Source organism: Aspergillus fijiensis (genome assembly GCF_003184825.1).
Source record: "Aspergillus fijiensis CBS 313.89 unplaced genomic scaffold BO72scaffold_55, whole genome shotgun sequence".
In the NCBI taxonomy this organism is placed as follows: Eukaryota; Fungi; Ascomycota; class Eurotiomycetes; order Eurotiales; family Aspergillaceae; genus Aspergillus; species Aspergillus fijiensis.
In genome coordinates, this window is record NW_024469031.1 from 229,323 (window position 1) to 250,413 (window position 21,091).

At 52.8% G+C, this 21,091-nt stretch overlaps 5 protein-coding genes across 5 annotated transcripts; 1 reads left to right on the forward strand and 4 right to left on the reverse strand.

Annotated features, from left to right (window-relative positions):
* Positions 1 to 5,368: 5,368 nt before the first annotated feature.
* BO72DRAFT_226534 (oleate delta-12 desaturase odeA) lies at positions 5,369 to 7,210 on the reverse strand. Its single transcript, XM_040939816.1, has 2 exons — positions 6,123 to 7,210; positions 5,369 to 6,065 (listed from the first exon to the last, which is right to left on the reverse strand). The coding sequence occupies exons 1-2, from the start codon at positions 7,117 to 7,119 to the stop codon at positions 5,659 to 5,661; spliced, it is 1,404 nt and encodes a 467-aa protein (XP_040797856.1). The 5' UTR covers positions 7,120 to 7,210; the 3' UTR covers positions 5,369 to 5,658.
* On the reverse strand, positions 7,211 to 8,025 carry BO72DRAFT_226522 (uncharacterized protein). Its single transcript, XM_040939815.1, has one exon. It carries the CDS (start codon positions 7,849 to 7,851, stop codon positions 7,279 to 7,281), a length of 573 nt encoding a protein of 190 aa, XP_040797857.1. The 5' UTR covers positions 7,852 to 8,025; the 3' UTR covers positions 7,211 to 7,278.
* Positions 8,026 to 8,774: 749 nt separating this feature from the next.
* On the forward strand, positions 8,775 to 9,879 carry BO72DRAFT_451386 (uncharacterized protein). The gene has a single exon (XM_040945473.1). It carries the CDS (start codon positions 9,118 to 9,120, stop codon positions 9,382 to 9,384), a length of 267 nt encoding a protein of 88 aa, XP_040797858.1. The 5' UTR covers positions 8,775 to 9,117; the 3' UTR covers positions 9,385 to 9,879.
* A 515-nt stretch (positions 9,880 to 10,394) lies between these two features.
* Positions 10,395 to 15,218, reverse strand: BO72DRAFT_451388 (putative TMEM1 family protein). The gene is made up of 4 exons (XM_040945474.1): positions 15,025 to 15,218; positions 12,407 to 14,952; positions 11,272 to 12,351; positions 10,395 to 11,207 (listed from the first exon to the last, which is right to left on the reverse strand). Exons 1-4 carry the CDS (start codon positions 15,062 to 15,064, stop codon positions 10,503 to 10,505), a joined length of 4,371 nt encoding a protein of 1,456 aa, XP_040797859.1. The 5' UTR covers positions 15,065 to 15,218; the 3' UTR covers positions 10,395 to 10,502.
* Positions 15,219 to 15,535: 317 nt separating this feature from the next.
* BO72DRAFT_226660 (putative membrane-tethered transcription factor (SPT23)) lies at positions 15,536 to 20,335 on the reverse strand. Its single transcript, XM_040939817.1, has 4 exons — positions 19,374 to 20,335; positions 18,429 to 19,318; positions 15,867 to 18,360; positions 15,536 to 15,810 (listed from the first exon to the last, which is right to left on the reverse strand). The coding sequence occupies exons 1-4, from the start codon at positions 20,082 to 20,084 to the stop codon at positions 15,679 to 15,681; spliced, it is 4,227 nt and encodes a 1,408-aa protein (XP_040797860.1). The 5' UTR covers positions 20,085 to 20,335; the 3' UTR covers positions 15,536 to 15,678.
* Positions 20,336 to 21,091: the final 756 nt, after the last annotated feature.

The following is a 21,091-nucleotide window of genomic DNA, read 5'->3' on the forward strand; positions in this document are numbered from 1 at the left end:
CTTTCTTGGCGGGGGGGAAACAATCCTACTGTGTTTAACAGACAGTAGTCGGCCCCATCCAACCCACAATTGGATATGGGACCCCCCCCCAGTCCGAGACCTAAAGCCATCATGCTGCTGTCAGATTATTGAGCACGAAACTACTTCGTAATAGTTAGGACACTAGTCTCATTATGTTCTAGCCGACCGTTTTTTCGCCAGGGTAGCTTTTCCTTGAGAACTCGACAGATCCAGTTTCAAATGTGATGTATCCATCCGCGCTGCTGCTCGTATTTTTCTCATGAGGGAAGACAAAGAAGATCGAACAGGATCCGGGCTCGAAGTTTGAGCCGATCGCCGTGATTCGCTTCCTCTCCTTCTCTGTCTTTACAGCGCGGGGAGGGGGATCCCTGGAAGATGCATGCATTATCGTGTCATAGCTTGTGTCTGTGCGCTTGTCATGTCTTGACGACCCTCTTTTCTTATGGGAAAGATTATCACCAACGTCATTGGTATCATTTTACCTAAGCTTCTCACTTACCTAGACCTACTTGGGACTTCCTATTCCACAACTAGGAGAGCTGAATGATGCAATCAATGTCTTTCATCCACACCCATTTCATGGAACTATCCGATTTGCGCCAAGTGACTAAGGAGGTATGTACAGTAACAGTAAATGTCCTAATAGACCTGAATAAGGCTGACGCACATGTCAGCTATCCCATTCCTAGTCTGCTACTCCGTAGACCAACCTAGAATGCGCACGGTTTACCTACAAGCCCGTGAGGTTCTACCCCGTAATTTGTGCATACCCATCCCTCATTGCCCTTCACCTCCATCGTTACATTCAGAGAAAACAAAAAAAAAAGTAGGGCGAACGAAATACGATCTGGGGCAACGTTTCCATAAAAAGCTCCCGTGAAACACAAACGCGTCACGTCTGCCCCATATCTATATCCCGGGCCAATATCCCCAGACCAATATTCTCCGGGTTGGTCTTCTTTGCTCCAACCTTCAAGAAGAGGGAGCTTTAGACTTACCGGGAACACTTCCCGATCCCGAGAGGAGTTAAACGCTCCCTCGCACAAGCCGTCCGTGCGATAATCCACCTTCTACAACATGATGCGTTCGACTTGCGATACATGACTATCGACACTCATCCGTCTATCCTCGAAGATCCCTGCACCATCGAACGATAATCCTCGACCCGGGATATGGATGATGCATCATGTCCAATCCTGCGATCAAGAATGCCGCTGGGACTGGGTGACTGAATGGGCTTTCCGATGATCCTAGTTTCAGCCGTCCTGGACTGCTGTCCGTCCCGTACTGGGATACGAGGACAGCAAGCTATGCGTTCCAAGGTGGCACCAATCTGCTCATCGGGGGATTTTTCGTTCCATGTTTCACGGCCAGCGAATCGTCTCCCACTCGGCGTCGATGCCGCAAGCCGTTGCTTTTCCGGAAAGCATCTGTACCGGGAGAATAGGATTATCGGGTCCATGTCTGCATAAAGTCGTCTTGAAGGAGGAGGCTTGAAGAGGGCCAAGCACAAGCCCAGAGACACGGAGATCTTAGTCATGAGGCTTTTGGTAACTTAGAGGCTTTTTTCTCTAGGGTAAGATACCACAGTCTGCTGAAACGGGTACATTGGTCGTGAGCCTCACTTGAAGGGAAAGGCCGGTTTCCAAGTGGCAAGCTATCCCCTTTCACTGTCAAAGAAATAAAGAATCGACAGCGCAAATTTTCTTCTGTTCGGTGAGATATATACGATCTTTTGAAGATCGCAAAAAACACCATTGAGTTCTGAGAACTGCTGGCAGAGTTTCCTGTACTGATATTGCGCCGAATGTTGGAAGCTCACCACGATTCCTCTAAAGATTTCCCACATAGCTTCAAATCGTGGGTTGAGAGCACAGCACAGTCATTGACCACCTCGGACTGTTCAGTATGATGGTGGCCTCGACTTGATCAATCCAAAGTGTCAATTGCGGCTTTACTGTGCCCATTCCTGCTCAGAGGCTGGACGGAAAATAGAAACGAGGAGTAGAGAATGATCGTGACGACATATAGCAAGTCTAGAAAACCGAGCGAGAATAGCAGAAATCGATCTAGTTGATGAGGTCGCGCTTCATAATCAACGTCATAGATCTAGATGTGATGATCCCAATAGGGAGGACCAATTAGTGATGGCGCAGCACGTGCGGCCGCGTCTTCTCCGCGTCGCCACCGCGGAACCGTTGATGGCGGGCAGCCTCGACTTCTGCTTCATCCGAGTTTCTCACGCTTATGGATCTTTTGTCAGTCCTCCCGGACTTCCCAACCAAACGGTACTCCCATATTCTCCCTCCTCTGGAGCGGAATCATATCACCACCGTCGATCTGATCACCCTCGACATCCTCGAGATCGCCAAACGCGCCCACGTCCCTGCAGCCGACGTCCGCCGATTGTCCACTCAGATCATCCGAGCGCTTCATCACGATGTCGGATTCGAAGAGATCAGAGGCCCCGACACGGAAGAGCCAGGCTCCAGCCTCAGTGAGGATCTCCCTGTCGCTCCAGGCCCAGCCAGCACGCTAGATCTGTCGCAATGGAGTGCGATCAGCACGCTCGACCCCACGTTAGACGCACTGCTCGATGGAGGGATACCGACTCGCTACGTGACCGAAGTGACGGGTGAGAGGTGCGTGTGTTGGCTTGTCACACTACTCTATATGCGCATTCAGAAGGCATGAACGGACTAACGCGGATTGTAGTGGAAGCGGCAAGACGCAGTTCCTCCTCACTCTCCTTCTGGCCGTCCAGCTGCCTGCGCCTCGGGGCCTGGCGAAGAATGCGATCTACATCTCGACCGAAGCTCCGCTATCGACACCGCGACTTTCTCAGCTCATTGCATGCCACCCCTACCTCTCTGAGATTAGCAAAGACCAAGCCCCCTCCCTCGAAAGGGTCCTTTCCATCAACGCGATGGACCTTGAGAGCCAAGATCACATCCTCAACTACCAGCTCCCCGTCGCGATCAAGCGCTACAACGTTGGACTGGTGGTTATCGACTCCATCACCTCCAACTACAGAGCGGAGCACTCCTCCCACAACCTATCAGGTCTCTCCACCCGGTCCGGCGAACTCGCCAGATTGGGCCAATTGCTGCGCAACCTCGCCGTCGCCGAAGACATAGCCATCGTCGTCGCCAATCAAGTCTCGGATCGCATCGACAGCGACACACCATCGAACCTCTTTCGTCCTGGTGGTGCCACCGCATACTCATCCGTACCCTCTACTCAACAGCCGCAGCAACAACGAATACCACGAGCCGAACCCGGTGCAGGTGGTGGAGCATTATCACCCCTTCCCCGCAATTCCCGAGCTGCCGAAACCAGCAACGTAGACCTCACTCCCATAAATCACCACCACGGCAACATTATGCTCGCACCGTCCTCTCAGCCTCCATTCTCCTCCTCACCATTCCCACTCGCAGACGACGATCCTCAGCAGCAGCAGCAACAGTTCGACGGCTCGTACCTCATCGGGAACCCTGTCCGCAACGAGATCCTGAGTCTCGTGCACCAGCAACGCTTCTTCACAGGATGGGGCGACATCCCCCAGTCTCTGTTTCCGAGCCATGGCCCGGGGTTGTGGAGGTCGACCTCCAAAACTCCAACGCTGGGGCTGGTGTGGTCGACGCAAATCGCATGTCGAATCGCCTTGAAGAAGGAGACTCGCTCGTTAGGAATCTTTGGTTTTGAGGGCGCCTACGATGATGAGGAGTTTCCTCATCGCGATGCCTCGCAGGCAATCAAAGCCCCTGATCAGATTATTGGGCCCACCAACATAAAGGGTGAGCACGAGGGAGCTTTGTTGGATATCACCACCACCACCACCACCACAACCTCAGCAGGAGCAACAAGCACAAGCCAGGAAGAAGAACAGAAGGCAGAAATCGCCAATTCCGATTCTGACCCCGAAGAACTCGAGCCATCAGATGATGCAGCAGTGAAGTTCAGCGGTGCTGCTACTGCTGCTGCTGCTACTGATGAGCAACCAGCAACCACAATCCCCAATCCTACTCCATCCTCCTCTCCCCAAAAAACCAACCCCCCACCAGACACGCAGCAACCAGAATCCCCATCACCCGCCCCAACAAGCCCTCAAGCCCCAACTGCTCCATTCCCAGCCACCACGAATCCTTCAACAACCCACCACCACCACCACCACCTCCTCCCCCTCCCCTCAACGCAACGCACAACTCCGCAAACCATCCGCCGAACCTTCAAGGTAGTTTTCGCTCCATGGACCGGAGGTCGAAAAGAAGCAGGAGAAGGAGGAAGAGGAGGAGGAGGAGGCAGCACCCATCACCCGACCGAAGAAGACCAATCATTCCCGCAGCTCCAACAACCATCCACCCAAGAAGAAGTCGAGTTCGAGATCTGGAAGGGGGGGATCCGGGGATGTTCTTCATAACAAGTGCAACATCGGACCCAGGCGGCAGCATCACAGTATATAGATACCTCCTGTTCATACTGAACCTCACATATTCAAAGATTACAGACGCATGATCCAATGCGCTACACCCTATACCTATTGAGTATCCACATACTCGTTGATTATCCCCTCATATAAACAACCACAACTATGGTACACAACAATAAACCCCAACCCCAACCCCAACTCCAACCAAGAAGCAGACCTAGACTTCTTAAATCCAGGCACTGTAGTACTGTATATGCTGTGCACACTTATACACCTTCAGTACTCATGCCTCATGCCCACGCTTATTTCGGACTAGCGCCGCACCCCTCTCCAAAGTATCCGGCACGGGCGGAAGCCCGCGGACGGGGGAAACGTTTATTTTTATTTTTATTTTTATTTTTAAAGGAATAAAGGATTTCGTCCCAATAAGACCCTTATACCTCCCCCTCCCCCCTCCCTTCATCCACCCCTCAGCTTTCTTTCTTGCGGAACCCCCGCGACCCAGACTTTGGTCTACTATTCTTTTGCCCCGCTGAGGACTCTAAATCAGAAATCTGCAGGGCTGTGCCGGTCTAGAATGCCAGGCCATGTCATCCATGTCATGTCGATAAACTTGATCAGGTCTCCACTCTACTACTTCACCTACTGAGTAACGGAACTTTTGCTCGGAAAATGCTGGTTTGATCATTTCCATGTCATATACAACGACGGACACCATTGTGCGACCTGGAGCTCGGAGCGGTTCATGACGGACGAAGCGTTAACACGGCGGATGAATATGCTAAACATTGAACGATGCAGACATTAGTCTATTGAGCTCAGAAGTCATACACGAGATGATGAGTGATGAGGACATCTGGAAGGTAATAAAAAGTAGGAAAATGGATCCCAAGATATTGATAAACGGCCAGTTGAGAAAGAATGGGTGTTTTGCTTTTGTGTTTTCTTTACAACAATCCAACAATCACAATTAACCCGACCCCGCTTGCTCCCACTTCCACTCCATATACGCCTTCAGCGCTCGAATGCCGATCGATCAACTCGCAGCAGATGCTCTATGACGAGTGCTGATCATGTCGTGGCCAATTCGATCCTGCGAGAGCACCACGGAAAAAAATTTGAACAAGACAGAAATGACACAACCCCTTTAATCAGGAGAGTCGAGGGAAAAAACCGACGCGCGTTCTATGTATCGACCGAGAACAGATCTATTGGGCAACCTTGGCGGGGGGGACACCGATACCGTTGGTGTTACGGTAGAACATGACACCGGCACTCTCGCCCTCAGCGCCCTCGGTGGGCTCAACCCACTGGCAGATACGGGAGCTGGTCCAGAGGGCCTTGAAGAAACCAGTCCATCCGGTGTGGGCCTGGGTACGGTAGTGGGTGCCCATGACCTTCTGGATGGCCTCGCTAGCCTCATCAGCGTTATAGAAGGGGATTGTGCTGACATAGTGGTGGAGAACGTGGGTCTCGATGATGCCGTGGAAGATGTGACGGCCAACGAAGCCGAAGTCACGGTCGATGGTGGCGCCAGCACCACGGACGAAGTTCCAGACATCAGGGTGGTAGTGGGGGAGAGTGGGATCAGTGTGCTGGAGGTAGGTGATGGCAACTAGCGGTTGAGGTTAGCGGTCATCTAACCAAGAAAAACAGGGAAGTGAAAACCTACCGAGCCAGTGGTTCACCCAGAGGTAGGGAATGCCGTACCAAACCAGAAGGTTCATCCATCCAAACTTGGAGCCAACCAGGTACAGAACGGTTCCGGTGATGGCAAGACCGAGGTCACTCAGGAAAATGAGCTTGGCGTCCTTGGCCTCGTACAGAGGGCTGGAAGGGTTGAAGTGGTTGACACCACCGAAGTAGCCGTTCTTCTTGCCCTTGCCGCGACCCTCGGGCTGGCGCTCGTGGTTGTTGTGGCCGGTGACGTTGGTGAGGAGGTACATGGGCCATCCGAACAGCTGCTGGAGAACCAGGTTGAGAGCAGTCAGGATGGGGGTCTCCTCCATCAGCTCATTCAGTTCGTGGACGGCCCGGCCGACGCGAGTAGCAAACTCCGAGCGGGTCTTGGGGACGAAGACCATGTCGCGGGCAAGGTTGCCAGTAGCCTTGTGGTGCTTTCCGTGGGAGATCTTCCAGGAGAAGTAGGGCACCAGGAGAGCAGAGTGCAAGACCCAACCAACGGTGTCGTTCAGAACCTTAGACGGGGAGAAAGCCTGGTGTCCACACTCGTGAGCCAGGACCCAGACACCGGTTCCGAGCAGACCCTGCACGACGGTGTAGAGGGCCCACAATGCGGTACGGATGGGCGTGGAGGGGATGTTCTCCGGGGTCACATAGTTGTGGAAGACATAGAAGACGGTGGCCAGGCAGAACAAGTCGCGGGCGACATAGGACAGACTGGTCAAGGCCTTGCGCTCATAGCAGTGGGCGGGGATGGCATCACGGAGCTGCTTGATGGTGAAATCAGGGATCTTGAATTCATTGCCATAGGTGTCCAGCATCTTGCTGCGAGCCTCCGCCTCGGAGGCCAGCGAGGACAGGGAGGTGGTCGAAGGAGACTGGCGAGGGCTGTCCATCGGGGAAGGGGCGATGGAGCTGGCCACCGAGGAGTCGGTGGTGGGGTTGCGGTGCAGCGCAACGCGCTTGGGGAGAGCCGTGGAGGACATTCTGACTTTGCTGTCCGGTGGTGAATCTGCGAGCTCTATACGAGGGGAAGACTAGGGCTTCAACAGGAGGTTAGCAAAGCCAGCGATCCGATGCGTGGTGACCTTTGTGACTTTATCACATTCCCGAGAACAGGCCACCAAGAAATTCATATCTCTCACTCACCAATTGATCAAAGCAGTGCTCGGAGGATATGAGAGCCGAGATGCAATGGACGGAAGGGGTTCCCACACAATGAAAAGCGACCAGGTCGGGGGAATTGACAACAAGGCAGGGGACAGTGAGAGGAGCCTGACTGACCACCTCAGGAAAGCCTTTTGTCGACTTAGGGGGGAAGGGGGATGGAATGAGGAGAAGAGGAGTGTGAGAAGGGAAAGAAGAACGATAGAAGGAAGAAGGTGAGAAAGAGGAGGAAGAATAAGGCGTGATAATAAGGTGTTTAACACAGAACCCGGGGGAGGGAGGAGGGGAGCGCGGCGAACCAGGGAGCGTGGAAGGGAAGAAAAAAAAAGAAAGAAAGAAAGAAAAAAACAATCGGGGAAAGCGAAGGGAAGAAGGCAAAAAGAAAAGGTAATTTGCAAAAGGAAGGTAAGGAAAGGGAGGCAAGAGACAACAATCTTTTTATCTGACTTCTTTTTTGCCAGCATCCAGAACCGAACCGAACAGAACAATCGCCGCCCCCTGGCCCTTGTAACACGGTGGTACGGGGGATCTCCCGCTCGAAATTTTTGCATCAGTTGGGACAATCGGGATTGGCTAGATTGGTTGGGAGTCCATCTTGCCCGTTACCACCGCTGGTATTTTGCAATCCCGCTCTCAGCTCGATCGCCAAATTTGCCTTAAATTGCTCCGTGCACTTTCATCTTGGCCCCATCACTTAGTATTATCGTCCGAGACGGCACATTGGACTGCTGCTCACTCACAAGGATTTGCTGAAAGTCGATCTTTACAATCTTGTTTGTGCACGAATGCCGAGGTTGGAGCTGAGCCTATCATTCTGGCTGTGCCGGCTGAATCTAGGTTCAAGGGTGCATGCTTAGATGCATGGAGATGCATGGCCTACTGTGATGAGCGCGCCGCGCCTCACAGGTCTGATCTGATCTTTGACTCTCTGTCTCTGATGACCACAGCCACGAGCCCAGTGCTACTTACTGTACGGAGTACTATACGCCGAGGTGGTTGATATGGAGGAGAGAGAGAGCTCTCGCCACCTCGGGTCCGATAAGGCTGAGTAGTTAGAGCGAGAAAAGTCTGACTAATGGTCGTACGACTGGCGGTGGCTGAAGCTGTTCTTTTTGGGGGGTGTTCTCCATTCTCGCCTCTGCAGGTGTTTCCTTCACCGCAAACGCCCCATACAGCCGCCGTGTGATGTGGAGGGAGATGCAACTGAGATGGGGTTGGGGGGGGGGGGGTTGTTCACCACTGATCGAGGGAATTTTCCATGTGGCCGGCCGGCATCTGCAAGATTACAAGTTGCAAAAGTACGACTGATGGTTCGTTGCGTTACCAGGGACCGAGAACCGGGGAGGGGAGTGGACTCTTCACCGCCCCACTGGGTCCAATGAACATCCTCCCGCAGAACTTTGGCTTCTCAACAATCTTGGCGCCATCTTTTTTTGTCTTTTTTGTTTTGGTTTTGTTCAACTTCAGCAAAGAGAGAAAAAAAAAAAAAAAAAAAAAAGCAAAGCACCCGCCACCACTAGCTGAAAGGCCATATCTCTCTTGAGTGGCATTGCCATCAGTTTGATTCGTCTTCCATGATCCGAGCTTTTGTTTGTGAAGTTGTCATCTTGAAACAGACACCTGAAGAAAGGGAGAAGGGAGGGAGTGGAGAAATAATCAACCGGAGATGATGCGGTTGTAGGCTTATCAAACTGCTCAGGCCTGGCCCCAACAAGGGAACCAACCCCATTTCACATGCCACTCGGAAAACCCATCCCGACTTTTCCCTGGAGGGGTGATTTGCAATGCCTACCTTAGTAGCAGTGGTCAGCTTCACCATGGCCATGATCATCCTTCAGTCTCTGCCAATCTCATCTCAGCACGACTCATGCTCAGCTCAGATCGACCCGGCTCAGTCTCGACTCTTTCTTGATCGGATAGCAAAACCCCAACTACCATGTAATCCACCTCGCATTCTTCTCCGTGCAAAGGGTGCTCACTACTCATACTCATACTCATACCCATACTCATACTTTGAGCATGTGATGCAATTGAAACAAACATCGCCGACCGGGCCAGCAAAAGACACTGTGCAAAGATTCTGAAGAACTACGGACCAGTCAGCTCAAAAGTGGATCACCTCGCGCTTCCATTTGGCTTCCACCACTGTCAGCGAGGAGCCTGATCTACCAGAATGCTGATTGGCCCCAGCCGAGGAGAAGACTGCCGCTCCTCGAGCCTGGAGGTCCCGAGTCCTCTCTGCGTCTTGCCACCGTCGATGCGAACGGCTTCGTCCCTTCTGCACACAGTGTACCGAGGACAGTACACAACGCTTTACAGGCAGGAGTACCAAGAAGAGCAGCACATGTGATAAGAGCTGACTGAGCTTTGTCTACGGTGCTGTGTTCAACATGCTGCGAACGATGGGCTGACTGCCGATAATATCACCTCCCAACAATTTCACTACTACGGTATGAGTATATGTAAACTACCTACGCATCCCAAGATCATCAGATCAATTTGATCCAATCCAGAAACTCCTACAGAGTAAATTAAATGAAGCCGAAATGACCTGAGTCCGGAACTCCTCTATACCGAACAAACCACTAGTCATGAGTAGCCGTGCTCGAGTAAGTTGAAAAAAAAAAAGAAAAAGAAAAATCCCTGCATGTCAAAGACTTCTGTTGGGGCACACCATCGATTTTGTTGAGATCCATCCCTCCCCGGCCAGGCTGGTGGGGCTGACTTCCCGGGAGGTGGTTGGATCGGGAAGGGAAAGAATGCCAACCTTGAAAAACAAATCACTTACGACGAATGGGCGGCCGCTTGTCATTCGATTGCGTGGTGCTGATTTGATGGGGAAAGAGGGGCGCGCGGCGGCGGCGGCGGCGCTCTCGGGGGTGCTAAACTGTATTTTTTTAGTTTGAACATTGGCGTGGTCGTGGTTTTTTTTGTGTTCCCGGCTGTAATTTGGAGGATACCTGTTTTGCTGGACGTGAAATTTTTGAAACTTGGGGTTCAACCCCGCCGAGTAACTACTAATGCATGCTGCTGCTCTTGACATACCAACGATAATGTCTACTGAGTATTCTAAGCTGAAGGCGGCGATCATGTCCTTGGATATATGTATGTATGTAGGTATCTATCTATATATGTCTGTACAAACGAATCATAAGGCCAGGAACCCCCCTTCTAAAAATCATCTGCAAGTTGTTGTTGAAGTCTATGCACTCGTACACTTTGCAGATTGATGGAGTCGCTCGGAATCAACCAACCATGCTCCGCCATGGCTGCCGCCCGATAGGGAAAGGCTCACCGTCGTCGTCCGCAGATCCGGTAGCACCAACACCGTCTCCCCGTGGTTACGGTAATCTACCTCACAAGGAATGGGTCGTCGTTGTAGCTGCCCGCTCGTGGCTGGCCCGGGATCTGCTGCTGCTGCTGCTGCCGCCGCCCCTCCAGTCGAGGGCTGCAGCTTAGGGGTAATCGGTGGCGGCGGGGCTCCCGACGACGAGGGCGGTGGTGGTATAAAGCTTCTAATCTCTAGCCCGGGAAGAAGAAGGTGGCCAGCCTTCTGGGGTAGGAGCATGATCGCAAATGTCTTAGTCTCCCCCTCTTCGGCGGTAAAGTTTCCGCGACGTCGACCGCCAATCAACCACGAGTCGGGATTGGCATGAAGCTCATATGTAAATTCGAGCGACCCACTGGCCTGTTCACGTTGTTCAGCTGAGCACCAGCGCCGAGTGTGATGGATAGTGAGTTCGGCGGCGATCATTTGCCCAACTGCGGCGTGTCGATGTTGGCCCGTCAGATTGGTGAGGCGAAGCTCGGCTGTATGGACAACTGGGATTTCAGGAATGTCAACCGGAATGACAATGTGTCTATTAGGCACAGTGGGCGATGCTGGGAGACGAATCACCGGGTGGTTCTGTGCGTTTGTCAGTATACTTGAGTGCGAGGGAAGCACGGCTAATGCGCTGGCTACTTCTCACCTTGTGCCAATCCTTGAGCCACGTTTTCAGTCCGTCCAGTGGCTCCTTCAGCGCGCCCAGTAATCCTTCCCATCGAGCATTCGCATACCCCAACGTTTCCACCTCTCGCACCAGGCCAACGATCTCCATGTCGGAGGTTGACAATTGGGTGCGGAACGCATCAACAATATGGGCCGTAAGTAACGTGCTGTATGGGTGGAATTCACTAGCCATGATGCTAGAGTGGAATGCCTTTTCCACGGCATCCATGCACTCATCATCCACGCACGTGAAATCCACACTCAGCCGGAGTGAGCGTCTGGAACCAGGGGAGGAGACATTGTCCTGCTTCCGCCGGATTTTGTATATCAAGGAGGCGGGCTGCTTGGGAAATACATCTAGCGCCACAGAGTCACCAATGCTTGATTGCACCTCGTAGGCATTCGAACTAGGGATGTTGCATCTCAAGATTCGAAGAGGGATCATCAAGGCCGGGCTGATTGTAAACCGGGAAAACAGCACGTCGTTCTTGAAAATATCCTGCACGTTGACGCTGATTGGCAAACCTGAATTGATTTTGTGAATGGAAGAGTACGAAAACGACCCACTGCCCGTTTCATAGGTCACCTCTGCCCTTGCAGACAAGATCGGATGATGCTCCTCCACCGTATAAGGGATCCGGAGTCGAACAAATGATTTCGGCTTCAGTTCGTTGAACTCAATGGTGCCTGAATCGCTGTTGGCTTTGATTTCAATCTCGCCTTCGACCAACTCCGCCTCTGCGATTCTCAGTCGCAGACCAGCAGTGGCTGGCCTAACACGCAGGGTGCCTGTTTTGATATCGTTCCATCCGCTGTTGAGTTCCAGCTCCAGCGTCCGCATTTCTTGCAGGTTGACGAGATGCGGGGAAACGATCCTTGCCTGCAGGCCGTCCGGTGGTGGAAAGCAATAAATGTATGGGCGGCTGTCTTCCTCTTCTGCCTCTATTGCTTCTCTAAACCCAATAGGCAGGGTTGCATTTCTTCCACCCGCTAATGTAAAGATGAGGTTCCTCACACGTATCTCGATGCGGTCCACAAAGTATTTCCCTTGAAGCGAAACCTTTCAATGGTCAGCATCCTAGATTAAGAGCGGGACATGATTAAATTATACTCACCTCTGAATCTACAAGCACCTTCGTCGAGGATGACTTGATGGTCATCCCTGTCGGCATCTCTAACCAGTGCTCATTGCTCTGAGGTCCAAGGGCGCTGACTAGCCGCAACTTGAGCGAATTGACATCAATCCGCTTGCCGAGCAGAAACCTCAAGGCAAGCTGTAATTGAAACCCATCCCTGTCTCCATAATGGATAATGGTCGGCTGGACTTTGAGGTCACCAAAGAAATCGGTCATTGGTGCAAACACTTCTTTGTTCAAGGCCCCGGAGGCCTTGAAAAGCTCATCAACATATTCAGAGACCAAAGCATTCTCAGCGAAGATGTGCGAGGCATCTAGTGTCTTCTGACGGCTTGACAGGTTCGACTCTGTCCAAGCGGCAAACTTGGCGAGAAGGCGAAGAATCGTGCGCACATATTCCTCGCTACGTTCCAGCTCTTTCAGGCAACGTGCGTACATTTCCAGCATGACGCCCTCCAAAACGGCCCAATGCTTGTTGCCATAGAACGGAGTCAACTGGTGGAAGTATGAAGCAGCCGCGCCATAGTCACTTAGCCGATACCGTAAGAGGGCCATATCGGCGAGTGCGGCGTGGGCTGAGTTGGTGCGGTTAGCAGCAATATGGTGCCGATACATCTGATCTGTCAGGTCCTCGAAATGCATTCGAAAAGCTCTCCTTGAGCGAAGCGCGATTTTCAGTCCCGGAAGAGCGATGCCGCACAGATATCTTGGCTCCGGCGCGTCTTTCGTGGATTCCGGCGATTCATCATCCAGGCTGACCTCCGCCATGTCGTTTTCTGCATTGTTCTCATCATCGAATAGTAAACGATCTTCATCCCACTTCTCCTTCCAACCGTATCTGCCAGATACTCCTTCCAAAGCTCGTCGAGCCATGAGGTATAAATCTCCCCTCCCGGAAGCCAACTGCTCGGAACCGGTTTTGGGGGTAGGTTTCGGGACCTCCAAGCCCGGTCGAGCATAAACCGAGAGGCTCTCGGATGACATGACCTCCGATGTTCCAGGGCGAGAAGAACGAGCGGCAGAAGAGTTCATGAGCGAGCTAGTACGTTTAGGGAGTTCCCCTGTGGCTTCAGCGGAATTAGAAGCCCCTGATTCCCTGTTCGCGACGTGGCAGGTAGTCTCCGGAAGGGTCAAAGCTGGCGTGAAGGTCTGAGAGAGAATCTGAGAAGCAGCAGCATAAACCCACGACGACACCATATTGTCGATCACCTCTTGCTTTGCGGCACTGTGACCCACTTCAGCCAAGCCCGTGTGAAGATCAGACCTCAGTGTTCGTGCCGCGAGACTGATAAACTCATTTGCCCTGTCACAGACTTGAGAAAGCAGCATCAAGTTCTCAGCCTTCGTGGCTTTCTTCACCTGCTTCTTGTTCCCATGCGCTTCGAGACCGGCCAAAGATGGCGCCCTGGCTGCCCGGAGAAGCAAAGTGACCTGCCGGGAGAAAACATATGTGCGGAAGTCAAAGATCGAGATGTTGCTGGCCAAAATCATCTCCCGATAGGGCTTCTTGTTCGAGTCGATAGGAAAGTCCCCGGGCTCAAGGTTGGGTACTGGTTCTGGCTCAGCCGGATCTTCATCCTTTGGCACAGCGTCACCCGCCGACTCCAGTGCCTGTTTTGCCGTCTCCTGCCAGTCCTTGCTGTGGGTAAGGAAAGCACTGCCATGCTGTTCCCCGGTGCCCTCCAATTGCTCATGGATTGCGGTATCCAAGCCAACGGCGAGTTCATCGTACCCCAGCAGGGCGTCGTCAAACAACCCGACATTCTCGAAGCCCCTCGCGAGTCCCTCTTTCAGTATGAAGAAAGTGCAGAAGTTCCATCCGGGCAAGCTGCGCTGCGAGTCCTTCTCCTTGATATCCTCCTCATACTGTGCCACGCGGAGGTCAAACGCCGACAGAATCGCGTTCTTCATCTTCTCCACGAAATCCTCGACCTGGTCGGCCAGCTCCGGCGGCTTGACGACGCTTCCTGGCCTAGGCAGACGGATCTGCGCCACACGATCCACGGCGGACTTGGATGCGCCATTGAAGTCCGCCCGGACCTTCTCCAAGACCGTGGTAGTGGTGCGTCCCCATTTCGAGGCTGGGGCGACTTTCTCGGCGCTCTCCCCATCCTGCACGACGTGTAGGATGAGCCAATCGAAGGCATCGTGCTTCTCTTGGCTGGTTGTGGTGGTGTTGGATAGTGAGGTGGAGGCGTGAGACTTGATCCAATCCCGCAACGCCCTCCGCGCCGTAGCTTTGTAGGTGTCGTTGTCGTCGCATCGGAGAAGGAAGATCTTCAGGTAGGGCGTTTGTCGCAGGCCAGGGATTTGGTGCCGGCGATGTGTCACTGCGGTGCCGGTCGTATCGGTGGAGGTCTTTTGCTCGTCCGCTTCATGCTGGGCGGGAACGAATCCGATCCGGAGGGACTCGATGGATCGAACGGGGCGAGTTGGTGATTTCCAGTGGAGATTCTTGAGCGGGAGCTTTTCTGCGAGAACAGACTGGACGTCGGGGAAGAGCCCGGAGGGATCGGTATACTCGACTGGCAACAGCGAGGTGAGAAGTGAGCAGCGTGTAGCACAAGTACTTCGAGCGGGAAACGGGGCTTATTTACCGGTGACACTGCTCGAGCCCCCCTGCGGTGATGGGTCCATGGTGTCTGTAGCACTATTCGGACGAAGGTAAGCGGCTTGTAAATAGCATACCGCCTGGGCAGCTAAGGAGTTGAAGATTTTTCAATCTTCCTTCTCAAACGGGGTGCGGAGGAAGGAAAGAGGAATTGGATGCAATGATCGGACAGGAAGTGTGATGGTGATGATGATGATGGGGGCGGATGTTGGCCGCAAGACCGCCTTTTGGTTCTCCAGCCGGCATCTCTTGGCATTCCAGGGCCCCAAGTCCTTCACATTTATACATACGTCTATATCATCTTCAGATAATTGTTATGCATCATTGTATTCCATTACATCTATAAATGAATGAGTAAAAATCGCCCAAAAAAACTAATGTCTCTGTACAGGGCCCATGTAAAACGACAAGGCTTGTGAATATGTGAATATGATGAACAAGGCATCAGGAACAACCAGGTGGAATAGAAATAGACCCATCATATCCAGTCATTATAGAAAAACATCACACACGCGAGTAAACAAGGATTGACAAATGCCCGTTATAGCACCAGTCCAGTGGAAGTAACGCCTCAGCTCAAATGAAGGGTAAGAAACAAGTCAAAAAGATGTTAGTAAGAAGGATGGTGGTGTGAAATCGTTCAAGAACCGACTTCAAGAACGTGCTGCGCATAGCGAGCTCTGAGAAATTCGTAGCCGCTGTAGATTCCTTCCCAAATTCCCGGGACATAGCTACGGACCCAGGCACCGATCACCAGAAGCAGGAGAGGGATCTGAAGACAATTAGCGATGAAAAAAAAAAAGAGAGAAATGCAAGGTTGAGACTTACCCAGATGAAGTAAAGGTTGCGATCATTTCCAAGACCCTTCATCCTCCGTGCCTGCTGCTCTCGGAGATGTTTCTGCTGTTCGCGGGAGATCACGTTGCGACCAATCCGAATGTCTTTGAGCTCTTCGCTGTCCGCTTTTGTCAGAACAGCCTCTGAGGTGCTAGCCTGAGCCTCGAAATGCTGGTCAAGGGCTGCCTCTGTAGCCGCTTGTAACATGCTGGCCTTCTTTAGACGTGCCGCTTCATCCTCTCCGACCTGGTTCTCTTGCTGTGGGTAAAGCTCCTCATAAGAGGGTAGCTCCGCCGTGGTTGGTGCTGAATTGTCGGGAGCCGAGTTGCCGGTAAGCATATCCCACCAGCCATCCTTAGACGAGCGTGAAGTACTTGGCCTGTGCGGGACTAGATTGGTGATACGACGCATGGCCTGATAGTCAGGTAAGGCAGGCATCGGCGGCAGAGCAGGTAGGTTGGGAAAGGCGTTGGCCACACTTTGCTGGAACTGGTTGATTTGGGTCTGGAGTTGATTGCGCCAAGCAAGTAGAGCAGCTGGGGGAGAGAATGGCCTCGTATCTTCCGCTTGAGGTGGCTGTTCGGGCGCAGGGACTGGCCCTGGTCGATCATGATGCAGACTGGACCGCCGCGACATGGTGAACTCAATCTCATCCTCTTCATCATCCTCGTCGTCAGAGTCATCTACAGCATGACCAAAGGAGCCTGATGCTGAGGAGGATTCCCAAAGTGAGTGCAAGGACGCAGAACTGTGTCTGCGGCGCGAAGATGACAGTGAGCCAACGCTACGTGAGCGGTGGCGGGCAGGAATGAGGGCAGCTTGATGCGCGGGTAATGTAGTCGCCAAATCTGCGGGTGTATATCCCCGTATGCTGCGAGCAGTGGTCTCGGCCCCCGCAAGGCGCAGCCGCTGGACAATGTGTGCATGGCCGCTCAAAGCTGCCAGATGCATCGGGGTATTTCCCGAATTGTCTTGCACATCGGGGTTGGCACCTCGTGCAAGGAGTCCAGCAACAAATCTCGTGAGTCCCAGGGACGACGCAAAATGGAGCAGCGTCTGGCCTGTCGCCGAGCGAGAGTTGTACCTGGGTGGACGAGGGCTATCGTCGAGGTCGACAAATTCGAGATAAGTCAACATCTTCGAATCAAGATCGCTCAATTTACCCTGCGATTCATACCCAGGCACTTGTCGCTGATGTCCACTCGAGTTTCCTTGGAAATCCTGGGGAACATTGAAAACACTCTTCATATCACTACCCATGATCTGCTGGGCCGTTTGGAACGCATCTGCTTGACTGCCGAGCTTCTGTCCCAGGATTCCGAGAGCTAGTCGGTACATCTGCAGCTCACGGTCATCCACATAACGGAAAAATTGCTGCTGCTTCGGCATCAGAGGTTGAGGCGTCTGAATTTGACCAAATGTGGGATGTTCGTGCTTGAACACCACTGGCACCATTCCAGGCTGCAGTGCAGGAGGGGTCAAGCAATTAAGACACTTGTCGCCCCAGAATGTGGTGGTAGTGGCAAGGGTGTCACCGAATACAACTTCCATGCCAGGGTAGAAGCCGCTTCCCAGCAGAGTAACTTCAGTGCCTCCAGTGATGGAACCCTCGGCGGGAACGACCTTGTGGATGACTGAGGGCAGCCGGTTTCCGGCATTACTGAGCGGTGGCCACATGGGAGCAGACGTGTTTGGACCAAGGGACAAATTGAAAGACTGGTCGTGAAAGTTGTTCCTAGAGCCGCCTGGAGTACCGGGACGACTGGGCTGAGCGGAGTTTGGTGCAGACATTAGCTGCTGCTGAATAAAACTGTCCAAGCTTTGTGGGTGTACACTCAGGAAGGGATTGTTGTCCCCACTGTTCGGCGTTGGAGGGCTATTGGGGAATTGGCTGGACATGGCGGACGAGGTCACAAAAGGCCTTTCCACTGGTGACGCAACTCCGCGGGCCCCTGAGAACTGTGGTTCGGTACTGGGCGCCGTGGAGTTGGAAGTGTTAGCTGATGGCTGCGTATTCTCTAACTTGGTCATGGTAAGCTCTGAGGGAAGTCTTCCCGAGTTACTATGCTTGCGTCTCTTGCTCATTGGGCCCTGAAAGTCATTCGGCGAGGTCTGCCTCGAGAGACTGCGCGGTGTTTGCGAATTTGAAGTTGTGCCGTTGGCTGACGACTGATGAAGGGAAAACGAGCCAGAAGGCAACTGATACTGCGAATTGAAACGTTGCTGGAGTCCCTGCAAGTCGGTCGCTGAAGCCGTTTGATTCGACTGCTGTGTAGAAGCTGGCGCTTTGCCTGTCTCAACACTAGGGCTCGAGGGAAAGACCCCAACGCCTGGCAATTGGGTTCCATCCGGCAAAGAGGGTGAGGGACCAGGAGCTGGCGGAGCTGGAGGAGCATGGGTTTTGTGGTCGTCCGTGATCATGATTGAGTTTGTGATCGCCTGAGCGATGACATTGTCTTTGTGATCTTTAACAGTGAAAATTACCCTAAATCGAAAACGTCAGCCCGAGTTCCCAAGAACAAATCAATGATAAATATGAAAAGGCGGTCGTACTGAAACCCAAGCTTCTCATTCTGATGCCTGCAATAACATGCTATTCGCATCGGCAGTTCGACCTGCATAGCCCCAGCCGGAATGTTCAGGGTTTGACCATCCCCGTAGCCAGGTATGGCGTTTTTCGAGGGCTCGGTCCAGTCCTTAATCTCGTTGGTGTTAAATACGATGACTCGCTTCTCCTCGTCCTTCTGGAAAAGTTCGTCTTCCTCTGGCTTCCTTTGCTTCTTCCGGAACGCCCGTTTTCGTTCACGCTGTATACAACCAGGACAGATCTTGACTTCTCCTCCATCTAATGGTTTGTCCTCGTCCTGAGTGTCATCGGCAGCACGTGGGCTGGAGCTAGAGGACCGGTATCGAGATTCGCCTCTTGCTCTCGCGAAAGCTTTCTTGAGCTTGTCCTGCTCTTGCATTGCGCTAGTACAGACAAGGCTTGTATAAAGCTCCACAATCTCCGGAGAACGTTCGATGGTCGACGGCGCCAAGAATTTGGGTTTTGAGATTGTGTGACTAGGCAGTCGTACTTTCTTCACGCCGGTCGGCAACGGGAAAAGCGTCAGTCTGATGGGAATCTGTGTCTCCACGCGCGACTTGAGCGATGTGGGGTGGACAGTCAGGAAGTGACGCTGTGTTGGCTCCGGTTTCATGAAGCTTGGAGAAGGGGACGGCGCGAAGTTGATGCCAAAAGGAAAGCTGTTTGGTCCAAAACTCAGATTCGAGTTCATGGGAGAGCCATTCATGTTGATACCACCAAAGCTTTCCTCCAAGATCGATGACGGAGAATGACCGCCCCATGGGCCCAACGTAGACTTTCCCTGACTGATACTTCGGGAGACTGAGAAGGGAGATGCTTCCTTGGTACTTCGAGGAAAGAAGGCCGTGCCAGGAATCTGCACATCAGGGCGTCAGTTCGTTACAATCGCAGAACATAGGATGAAGACCTACCGGAGACGCAGATTGCCTAGCTGAAGCGCCCGACGTACTTCGCAATTGAGACTTGGGTTTCCTCGTATATTTCGGCTGCGGCGTCGTCTCGGCTTTCAGAGGACTGGGGCTACTGGCGGCACTCTCAAAATCAAATGCTGCATCCATGGCCTTATTACTTGATTCAAGGTCTGCGTCCGCATGAAACGGGCCATCCATATTCGGAAGAGAAAGATCCAGTCCAAAAAGCGATTCCTCCTTGACCGACGCGAGATCCGGGTTCATCCAATCCTCCGTTGCGTAGCCAAAGGGCATTATAGTGTTTTCGCTATGTACTGCCGATGCAGAAGACGTTACGGACGGGTTCCGAAGATGATTGCGTGGTGACTCAGAAGACGAACTTGGTGTTGAGCCATCCGGAGACTCGGCGGGGGACTCGGCGGAGACCACGTTGAATTGTCGCATTGCATCTTGTTCTTGATAGGAGTTTTTCAGCGATAGTTCAGATGGCGACAAGCATGTTGGCTCCGAGTCGCGGCTCTGGCGGGTGGAAGGAGCGTGAGAGAAGAGGTCATCGAAATCCCTGCCCGCGCCTTCGGACGAAACCTGTAACCTTGCAGAATCCAAGAAGTCCATATCTGTGTCTTGATAGGGATTACCCATTTCGTCGTCGACTACGACAGGTTCCAGAAAAGGGAAAGCAGGTGAAGAGACAGCCTCTGCCGATCCCATCCTTCGATCCTCACAATAGCCCGCAGGTGACCAGGAGGGAAACGCCGATGATCCTCCTTAACAAGCCTCGCAGGCTGCTTCCAGGCTAAGCCTTGCCTTGACGCCCTAGTCCAACTCTGAATGGAACCAAGAGCGTAGAATTGTCAAGGAGTGACTGGGGCTAAACTGGAGCCGCAGTAGGCGGGCGCACTCAGTTATTGTCGACGAACGAGCGGTATCACGAATGCATCCGTAAATGAGACCAGGCTGGGCGACTAAAAGACTTGCTGTAGGACTTGAAGGTTCTGGCCAACCAGAGGAAGGAGGAAGCGTATGACTCTGTGAAGTGAGAGACGGCTTGAGCGATTAAAGGCAATTGTTGTAGTAGGGGGGGGGGAGAGCGGAGGCGGAGGCGCGGCCGCGGGAAAGGGGAGGAAAATCAGAGCGACGGTCGGAGTTAGCGAGGTGAAAAGGTTTGGGAGACAGTCGTGCCCAAGATGGGTCGCAAGAAGGGACAGGTAATTTAGTAATTAAGAGAAGAGGCTAACAAGAATAGTGATCGACCACGGAAGGCCCCGTAGATAAGCCAAACCTGGAGACTGTCGGAGGAAGGGGGGGTGGAGGGGGGAGGGTGAGAGTGAGATGTGGGTGTGGATGTGTAGGTACGGTAAAGAAAGGGAATGGGAGAGAGGAGGCGTGATATGAATTGTCTACTAACTGACTTTCTGCCTGCCAGAGTCCGTGGTTATCGAGTGAGTTCTGTTCAGTGCCACTGCCACTCATCAACCATTTCATACCTTGGCGGTGAGACTGGCAATAATACACTAATCCTAATCAAGGAATTGAACAGCCAGGAACCGGAGTAACTAGGCCGCCGAGTTCTAATTGGGCGGAAGGGAGGCTGGCTGGGCCGGGGCACTCAGTGCAATAATACCTATCCGTACCTAGTACTCCGTACTAAGGTAACCTTGAAGGTAGGTAATATTTCTCGCCAACCAAGACGGATTCAACCATGCGCAGTGTACCTA

What these genes read in the sequence shown, in the direction of transcription:
- BO72DRAFT_226534 (XM_040939816.1), bottom strand. Translation starts at nt 7,119, where the DNA reads ATGTCCTCCACGGCTCTCCCCAAGCGCGTTGCGCTGCACCGCAACCCC. An exon ending in CTGGGTGAACCACTGGCTCG is followed by an intron (nt 6,066 to 6,122) that starts GTAGGTTTTCAC and finishes CTCAACCGCTAG; the next exon opens with TTGCCATCACCTACCTCCAG.
- BO72DRAFT_226522 (XM_040939815.1), bottom strand. Translation starts at nt 7,851, where the DNA reads ATGCAAAAATTTCGAGCGGGAGATCCCCCGTACCACCGTGTTACAAGG.
- BO72DRAFT_451386 (XM_040945473.1), top strand. Translation starts at nt 9,118, where the DNA reads ATGGCCATGATCATCCTTCAGTCTCTGCCAATCTCATCTCAGCACGAC.
- BO72DRAFT_451388 (XM_040945474.1), bottom strand. Translation starts at nt 15,064, where the DNA reads ATGGACCCATCACCGCAGGGGGGCTCGAGCAGTGTCACCG. An exon ending in AGGTGCTTGTAGATTCAGAG is followed by an intron (nt 12,352 to 12,406) that starts GTGAGTATAATT and finishes GACCATTGAAAG; the next exon opens with GTTTCGCTTCAAGGGAAATA. An exon ending in GGCTCAAGGATTGGCACAAG is followed by an intron (nt 11,208 to 11,271) that starts GTGAGAAGTAGC and finishes ACAAACGCACAG; the next exon opens with AACCACCCGGTGATTCGTCT.
- BO72DRAFT_226660 (XM_040939817.1), bottom strand. Translation starts at nt 20,084, where the DNA reads ATGGGATCGGCAGAGGCTGTCTCTTCACCTGCTTTCCCTTTTCTGGAA. An exon ending in CTAGGCAATCTGCGTCTCCG is followed by an intron (nt 19,319 to 19,373) that starts GTAGGTCTTCAT and finishes CCTGATGTGCAG; the next exon opens with ATTCCTGGCACGGCCTTCTT. An exon ending in GCAACCTTTACTTCATCTGG is followed by an intron (nt 15,811 to 15,866) that starts GTAAGTCTCAAC and finishes AATTGTCTTCAG; the next exon opens with ATCCCTCTCCTGCTTCTGGT.